The sequence below is a fragment of the Leucoraja erinacea genome, chromosome 2, assembly GCF_028641065.1.
Source record: "Leucoraja erinacea ecotype New England chromosome 2, Leri_hhj_1, whole genome shotgun sequence".
NCBI lineage: Eukaryota > Metazoa > Chordata > Chondrichthyes > Rajiformes > Rajidae > Leucoraja > Leucoraja erinaceus.
The window spans coordinates 3956087-3965699 of record NC_073378.1 but is presented as its reverse complement, the minus strand read 5'-3'; the positions used below and the strand labels follow the sequence as shown (position 1 = coordinate 3965699).

At 39.8% G+C, this 9613-nt stretch overlaps 1 protein-coding gene across 1 annotated transcript in view; it reads right to left on the bottom strand.

Annotated features, from left to right (window-relative positions):
• Positions 1–6132: 6132 nt before the first annotated feature.
• The window catches only part of pik3r4 (phosphoinositide-3-kinase, regulatory subunit 4), a 52731-nt gene continuing 49250 nt past the window's right edge, over positions 6133–9613 (bottom strand). Inside the window, exon 19 of the mRNA XM_055650959.1 lies at positions 6133–6911. Within this exon, the coding sequence (XP_055506934.1) occupies positions 6741–6911 (171 nt within the window). The 3' untranslated portion in view covers positions 6133–6740. The remainder of the gene's footprint in view (positions 6912–9613) is intronic.

Sequence of the window (9613 nt, the reverse complement as noted above, 5' to 3'; positions counted from 1 at the left end):
AGAAATAGTGGACATACGGAATATATTTTCTTGCATCAGTCTTCACAGTGGAAGACCCAAACAATATGCCAGAGTTTAGATTAGTTTATTGTCATGTGTACTGAGGTACAGTGAAAAGCTTTTGTTGCGTGTTATAACTGATCAACGGAAAGACTATACACTATTACCATCGAGCCATTCGCAGCATATGGATACATGACAAAGGGAATAATGTTCTGTGCAAGGCTAAGTCTGATTAAAGACAGTCTGAGCGTCTCCAATGAGGCAGATAGTAGCTCTGGACTGCTCTCTAGTTGTTGATAGGATGGTTCAGTTGCCTGAAAACAGATGGGAAGAAGCTGTTTGTGAATCTGGAGGTGGGCATTTTCACATTTCAATGCCACTTGCCTAATGGAAGAGGGGAGAGGGGAGAAGAGAGAGTGAGATTCATCCTTGATTATGCTGGGGGCCTTGCCGAGGCAGTGTGAAGTATAAACAAAGTCACTGGAAGGGAGTTTGGTTTGTGTGATGGTCTGGGCTGCATCTACAATTCTCTACAATTTATTGCAGTCTTGGATGGAGCTGGCTGTTCCCAAACCAAGCTGTGATGCATCCCGATAGATGCTTTCTACAGTGCATCTGTGGAAGATGGTGAGAGTTGTTGGGGACATCGTGAGTGGATGCTGCTTAGTTGGATTTTCAGATAGCCTTTGATAAGTTGCCTGAGGCTGCTAAACAAGATAAGAGCCCACGGTATTAGAGGCAAGGTACAAGAATGGATAGAAGAGTAGCAGTCACGGTGGTGCAGCGGTAGAGTTGCTGCCTTACAGCGAAAGCAGCGTCAGAGACCCGGGTTCGATCCTGACTGCGGGTGCTGTCTGTACGGAGTTTGTACGTTCTCCCCGTGACCTGCGTGGGTTTTCTCGGAGATCTCCGGTTTCCTCCCACACTCCAAAGACGTTCAGGTTTGAAACATGGAAACATAGAAATTAGGTGCAGGAGTAGAGGCCATTCGGCCCTTCGAGCCTGCACCGCCATTCAATATGATCCTGGCTGATCATCCAACTCAGTATCCCATGCCTTCTCTCCATACCCCCTGATCCCCTTAACCACAAAGGCCACATCTAACTCCCTCTTAAATATAGCCAATGAACTGGCCTCAACTCCCCTCTGCGGCAGAGAGTTCCACAGATTCACCACTGTGTGAAAAAAGTTCTTCTCATCTCGGTTTTAAAGGATTTCCCCCTTTTCCTTAAGATAAGGTTTGTAGGTTAATTGGCTTGGTAAATGTAAAAATTGTCCCTAGTGGGTGTAGGATGGTGTTAATCTGCGGGGAACGCTGGTCGGTGTGGACCTGGTGACCTGAAGGACCTGTTTCCACACTGTATCTCTAAACTAAACTAAATTGGCTGACTGGCAGAAAGCAGAGAGTGAGAATGGTGATGAGGAGGAATTTCTTTCGCCAACGGGTAGTCAACTGTGGAATTCATTACTACAGACATCAATGGAGGTCATGTCATTAGGTATTTTTAACGCAGAGATTGCTAGTTTTTTGATTAGTAAGGGTGGCAAAGGATACGGGGAGGAGGAAGGTGAATAACGTAGAGAGGGAAACATAGATCAGCCATGATCGAATGGCAGAACAGGCACAATAGGCCAAATGGCCTCATTCTGTTCCTATGTGCTATCTTAGAAAACAAAACCAAGGTCCTGTGGGTCAGAACCACACATAGAGTCATAGAGTGATACAGTGAAACCTGGTTCTTTGGCCCAACTCGCTCACAGCGGCCGACAATGTCCCAGCTACCCTAGTCCCACTTGCCTGCGCTTGGTCCACAACCCTCCAAACCTGTCCTATCCATGTACCTGTCCAACTGTTTCTTAAACGTTGGGATAGTCCCAGCCTCAACTACCTCCTCTGGCAACTTGTTCCATACATCCATCACCCTCTGTGTGAAATATGCTGAAACATTCCAACAACAGCAAAATTTACAAGCACTACGAGACTGTTAAATTGTACAACATCCAGATGGTTTGTCCAGTGGTTCACTTTCGAGAATTGTGGAGGAATAATTTTTAAAGGAATTTGGTGAATACACAGTGAATTGTTGAACAGTGAATAGAAAATTGTGATCTAACCACTTAAAAATGAAATTACTGCTTATAAAAACACTAAATACAAACAAACGAGGGTTTACAAACCTGTTGTGATGCTGCAAGTAAGAATTTCATTGTTCCGTTTTGGTAGATATGACAATTAAACACTCTTGACTTTCTAGGAATAAAAATAATAGTTCAACAACAGCTGAAAAAATATTGCTCTTGTGGAAATACAATTTGCCAAGTTCTTTTAAACTTGGGAAGCGGCAAAATAAACTTTGTGCCACGTTAAGTAGGGCCGAGATGGCCTGTTTCCATGCTGAAATTGTTATATGGTTATATGGTTAAACAATTTTGATGTCCAACAGAATTATTAAAAAAGTAAGGAAGAGCATTGGTCCTCCATTTTAATTGTTGTAGCATTTCCCAGAGGAAAGTTTGAACACACAATACTCCTAAACACAGTCTAGGTACGTGCACAAACACCGACACCTTTGCCCAGGTCCAAATTCCTCTTCTTCCAGTTCCCTTTGCCCGCTTTCCCCCTTCTCCGACTTCTCTTCCCTAGTTCCCATCCTCTCTCAAAGCTCCTTATCCCATTCCCTTCCAGCAAATATACACTTCCCTTTTCTCAATTCTAGTTTAGTTTAGAGATCTGGCATGGAAACAGGCCCTTCGGTCCACCGAGTCATTGCTGACCAACAACCACCCATGCACTAGTTCTATCCTACACATTGGGAACAATTTACAGAGGCCAATTGACCTAAAAACCTGCATGTTGGAGGAAACAGGAGCACCCGGAGAAAACCCACTGGGAGAAAATACAAACTCCATCCAGAAAGCTCCCAGTCAGAATGAAACCTGTGTCACTGGCACGGTAAGGCAGCAATTCTACCACTGCGCCATCTTCCTTTCAGCTTCTTTCCCTTGCATTCACCCCCTCAAACTCAGCCCCTTTAATGTACACAACACATTCTATTGTTAGTAAGAAGTTATTCGGCCCGAAACGTTGCCTATTTCCTTCGCTCCATAGATGCTGCTGCACCCGCTGAGTTTCTCCAGCACTTTTGTCTACCTTCTATTGTTGTGTATACTCCTGTTGTATTGCTTCATCCTTTCAGCACATGTTTTTGTTCCCCTTTTCTTTTGTGTACTTACCTAAATTCCTTTGACAGTATCTAAAGTTGTTGCCTCAACCCCTTCCTGTGGTAACAGATTCCCCACATCCCAACCTCTCTCCGAATATGTCAGTTCTCAGTTCCTTACATATTGGGGCTTGTTATAAATCACCGTGGATATGGTGACCCCGTGCCGGGTCGACTTCGGGAGGCACCCCCAAGAATACAAAGGTTGAAGGTGGTTGGGTGAGAAGGAGAATGGTTTGCTGGACGATCCAGATGGTGATGATGGCTCGAGGCCCCGCAGCCGTCTGGGGCTCGCCTAGATCGAGTGCCGCTCCAGACTGGACTGGAAAATTGCGCCAAAACCTGGCGCCCCTTGCATGCGGTCTCAATGGATTATTTCCATGCACGCTATACTAATCAATGATTGTGCTTAGGTATGGCCAATAATTTCACTCTACACACAATAATAAAGAATGATTGAACAATTGAAGAGGTTGGAATTGTCAAATCTGTTCAGGAAAGTTTCTCAGACAATATGTAGAAGGGAGAGGGCAAAGCTTGATTTCATCTTAGGGAATTTGGAAGGGCAAGTGACTGAAGTGTCTATGAGCTAGTCTTTTAGAACCAGCTTCCACACTGTACGACTCTATATCTTCAGATAAACTGATGTTAAGTATCGATTTAAATTATCTGCTAAATCCTCGTTTTGGATTATTAATTCCGAAATCTCACTCTCTCGGAGTCCACATTTCAATATCTCCACTCTTTCCTTTGTAAAAAGCATGTATGTTCTCCCCCTGACCTGCATGGGTTTTCTCCAGTGCTCTGGTTTCTTCCCACACTCCAAAGACGTACAGGTGTGTAGCTTAAATGGCTTTGGTAAAATTGTAAAATGTTCCTAGTGTATACGATAGTATTAGTGTGTGTGGATCGATAGTCGGTGCGGACTCGGTGGGCCAAAGGGTCTGTTTCTGTGTTGTATCTCTAAATTAAAGATACAGTAAACCCTCATTTTAACAGACCCCTTTATAATGGATATAGCAGACAGACCAACTGATGCCACCCGTGACTCGATGCCACCTTGGCAGAGGCTGCAGGTCAGAGAGGAGGGAGCCCCATGGTGACCAAGTAAAAGAATCCATGTACATTTTCAGTGTAGAGTCATGGAGGCACACTAAAATTATAATCAATTCCTGATAATGAAAACACTAAACTAATGGCATCTCCCAGAAGGTGAAAATTATGTTAGTGAAACTTTTATTCTTATGTTATTATTTCCACAATAAACAAAAAAAGTTTCCAGTTAATAGCTGTATTAGTGCACACTTTAATGCAGATTTATATTAGCACAACATTTAAATTGAAATAATTGTCAAAAAATAAGTTATTTTTATCAACATGCTTTTATTCATTATAATCCGCTGTGCAACGAACTGGCCTCCATTTGTTTAACATGCCTATCCTTACACCTGTCGGAGGTTCAGTGGCTCTTGACATCTTATTCTTCAGCAATTAGACGTTAAACTTTAGAGATACAGTAAGGAAACAGGCCCTTCGGCCCACCGAGTCCACGCCGACCAGCGATCACCCCGTACACTAATTCTATCTTTCACATCAAGGACAATTTACAATTTCACCAAAGCCAATTAACCTACAAACCTGTACGTTTTGGTGTGTGGATAGAAACCGGTGCACCCGGAGAAAAGCTACGTGGTCACAGGGAGAATGTACAAACTCCTTACAGACAGCACCTGTAGTCAGGATCAAACCTGGGTCTGTAAGGTGCTGTAAGGCAGCAGCTCTACCGCTGTGCCACTGGGCCATACCTTCTGCTTCATTGATACTGCTACAATGTTCTAATGTGTGATTACACTACCTCAATTAGCACTCAGGAATAAATGTGCTAATTGAAAGGTTCTGTAATTTTAACTTTTTATTTTAATGATAAAGTTTCCTTCCCCAGTGTTATAATGGATCAGGTTTGAGAGGATCACAAAGAGGGGCATCAGGGCACCATACAGTTTCATCATAATATTTGCAACATAGAAGCAGTCTCCAATGGCATAAATACTTTCAAGAACTTCAGCAGCACGAATAAATTTGAGAATAGCAAACTTTAGATTATAAATCGCAAATTTTTTGCATATTTTACCTGCTTGACAAAATATGACCTCAACGCCAGCAGGCTGCCAAAACTGTTTTACTTCGATTATAGGTTTCCAGAAGCTGAAAGCTTAATTTAAATCAAAAGGAAATTTTCCTTTTGCAACATGTTTTTAGTGTTTGCAATATTTCTATATCTTTACCGAATAAGGCGATATCCAAACATACCAACTAATCCTAAAAAATCCAGGTACTTTACTATACTGAGCAGCTTAAATGTTAAAGCGATTTTGCTCACTGACAGCTACATGCTCATGTACTTTTTTGACTTGAAAATATTTGGCAGTGTTTTTACATTTGTCAAAACCCTGCCAAAAAGTGTCCAAATATAAAAAGAAAAAAAATTGTTTTGGCAATGATGACTTTTGTCTTTGTTATAGTTTTTTTTTAAATTGATGTCAATTATCCTCATACAAACTATGAACATTTCTAACATAAACTTTGAAAATCTAAATTGCATCCAAGGTTTTTTGAGTTTATTTTCTTTACATCATTTGATGGCTGCTTAATCATTTTGTACTTAACCCACTGCAGCACCCTGTGCACATTATTAAATATTTAATTATTCTAGACTACCTTCATAGGCCAAAAGTTTATCTCACCTAAGGACTCATTACACATCTAAGTTTAACTTAATAAAAATCACTAGAAAATCCCTGATGGTCAATATCCTGGAACTTCAGTCTAAATGCATTGTGAAACTCAGCCTATAGCTGTGGTCAACAACCTATTAACAAAAAAAAAAAACTGGAACGCAAAATGCTGCAACCATTCAAGAGTTTACTTTTAATGATTCTGGTCATACCCTGTTTCCAAGTGGTCTCCACACAGAACCAAACTAACATATGAAGAAACTTACATCAGGCATATTATCCATCTGAAGGTGCCCAAAAAATGTTTTAATAATTTACTTAAAGTTATATGCTCTTTTAAATTCCAAAGTGCTCTTGAATAATTCACGATGAAATTATTTGGAATTGACGCAAACCTGACTTTAAAAAACATTATACATATTCTTGTATTAACAAAGTTCAAACACTGAGAACAAATTCTTTACACACACACACACAGAATGGCGAGAATAATACATTCAAAGCTTATAAGTTGCTGTTAGTCATATTCTGGATTAGGAAGTAATATGTGCAAACTCCTTTCTGCAGTTCGAACATCATTTAGGATGTAAAGGTTAAATAATTAGAAAATGTGAACATACTCTTTCCCATAAAAATAAGAACGTTACACATATTAGGCTTTCATTTTCATGAGGCAATTATCTACATAATTTCCGCTGCTCCATACTGTAAACAAATGTATTAATGCAGTTGTTTCTTTAACATTATATTGATGAAAACCAACTGAAATACATCTGCACTTCTACTTCCAAACTTTGACAATTCCATCTCGTGAAGCAGTTACGATAAAACCCTGAGTGGTTTGGAAAGCCGCAAGATCTGTGATAATATCGTGGTGTCCAACTGGGAGGGATTCCGGACCTCTGCGTGGCACATCGTCTGATGATCCAACTTTCTGCTTGCTGTGAATTTCCTTCCAAAACAAATTATGATGTTCTCATTTAACTGAAACTCTTTAAAACATTTTTTAAAAAGTTGTATAAATGTCATTCCGAAATATAATTTCCATAAAAGGAAAAGCATTACTTAACTTGTTTCAATGTTTAAAGTCAAATACAACAAAGTTAGTACTTTTGACTATTATGAAGCTTCATTAATCGATGTATCATGTTAAGCAAAGTACACAAATCAAATTCCAATTATTCCAATCTTTTTGTACACTAGGTGCCCTGGACAAAAGTTTTTTTTTAAATTGTCAAGACAATTTGGCACAAATTAGCGAAAACCAACAAGAATTTCATGATTATATGGTTATATGGTTAATCCGAGCAGTTACAATTTGATATATGCCACTGTTTAATGGAACCTTTCATGTAGTTAGGACCCCCAAATTCTTCAAGGTATTGAAATACAAGTAAAGTGGGAGGTCACTGACCTGACACAATAATAGTTTCTCTCACCACTGAAAGCAGTCTGACCTGCTGAATCTTTCTAGCATTTACTAGTTAAGATTCTGCACAAAATCCCGTGTTGGCTGCTGACTAAATGCAGGGCGTATATGAATTCCTCTGCTTGCGTTAAAATCCAGCTCTTGTACAACCATCTAAGGGAGTATATTGGGCCTTGCATGTTTTGCTTTATTTGAGGAATAGCACAAGTGTAGTATTCCTCAGTGAGGGCGCTGATTATGTGGCCATAACCTTTGGAAAACGGCTACTACTTCTATTGAGTCAAATAACATACAGAAAAGCAAAAACACAGCCGAAAATAATAAATCTGAAATCCAAAAAAGTCTGTTTAACTTGTCAGAAATAAATTACCTCTTCAAAATATTACAATTTATTTCTTTATATCATCCTTTAAATTGCCGTATTTCTCTCTTTTCTAATTTTTTTTTTAAAGTTTTGACCATAACTAAACTCAACAAAAATGTGGCCTTTACAGTGTTTTCAATTGAATGCATTTTTTTGCCAAATTAAAATTCAGCTGTTAATTTGTAAAAAAAAAATATACCAATTTTCGAGCCAGCAGTGCAGACTCGAAGGGCCAAATGGCCTCCTCCTGCACCTATTTTCTATTTTAAATTATTTTCCCTTTTCAAGCTTTTTCCGCCCTGCTACCGTCTGTACCCATTTCATAATGAACCTTAAGCCACACAAAATTTTGATTAATTTGATATTTTTATTTTTCTCAGGGGCCAGGCAAAAGAACAGGTCAGTGTCAATAGACAATAGACAATTGACAATAGGTGCAGGAGTAGGCCATTTGGCCCTTCGAGCCAGTACCGCCATTCAATGTGATCATGGCTGATCGTCCCCAATCAGTACCCCGTTCCTGCCTTTTCCCAGTATCCCCCGACTCCGCTATTTTTAAGAACCCTATCTAGCTCTCTCTTGAAAGCATCCAGAGAATCTGCCTCCACTGTCCTCTGAGGCAGAAAATTCCAGTGTCATAGAGTGATACAGTGTGGAAACTTGCCCTTCTGCCCAACATGCCCATATCAGCCATCATGTCCCAGCTTCACTAGTCCCACCTGCCCGCGTTTGGTCCATATCCCTCCAAACCTGTCCTATCCATGTGCCTTCTAACCGTTTCTTAAATGTTGGGATATGTCCCTGCCTCCTCTGGCAACTTGTTCCATACACCCACCACCCTTTGTGCGAAAAAGTTACCACACAGATACCTATAAATTAGTTTTCCCCCTTCATATTAAACCTATGTTCTCTGGTCCTCGATTCATCTACACTGGGCAAGAGTGATGCTATCCCACGTGGACGGCAACACAAATTCCTTAATGACAATTAGTTAAATTAAATTTAGTTAAAATTAAACCAAAATAAATCTAGAATACCTGATAACTAATTGTAAAATAAGTTGTGTGTGTGTGTGTGTGTGTGTGTGTGTGTGTGTGTGTGTGTGTGTGTGTATACTGCATTAATATATTTTTAGTTCATTCTTTCTTTTGTCTAATTTATTTTTAAATGTTTTTCATATTTAATTCCTTTCGGCCATGAATAGGAATCAAGATAAAAGTTGTTTGATGTATGTCTATTTCTCCAGAATCTGCCTGACATAATACGTATTCCCATCTTTTGAGGTTTTATGAAAAAACTGCCACCTTGACTAATGCATACCATACAATATAACAATTACAGCACGGAAACAGGCCATCTCGTCCCTTCTAGTCCGTGCCGAACACTTATTCTCACCTAGTCCCATCTACCTGCACTCAGACCATAACCCTCCATTCCTTTCCCGTCCATATACCTATCCAATTTATTTTTAAATGATAAAATCGAACCTGCCTCCACCACTTCCACTGGAAGCTCATTCCACACAGCTACCACTCTCCGAGGAAAGAAGTTCCCCCTCTTGTTACCCCTAAACTTCTGTCCCTTAATTCTCAAATCATGTCCTCTTGTTTGAATCTTCCCTACTCTCAATGGAAAAAGCTTATCCACGTCAACTCTGTCTATCCCTCTCACAATTTTAAAGACATCATATATCAGGGCTCACTCAACAGTTTGTTAAAGAAACATTTAAATGAGTTTAAAACTTAATCAAATGTTGGTGGCTCTTTATTATGTCACAAATAATTAATATTTTGTACAAAAAACGACTTTAGCACGTTTCAATAAAGGTTTGAGAGATCTTTCAGATAGTTATACACAGATA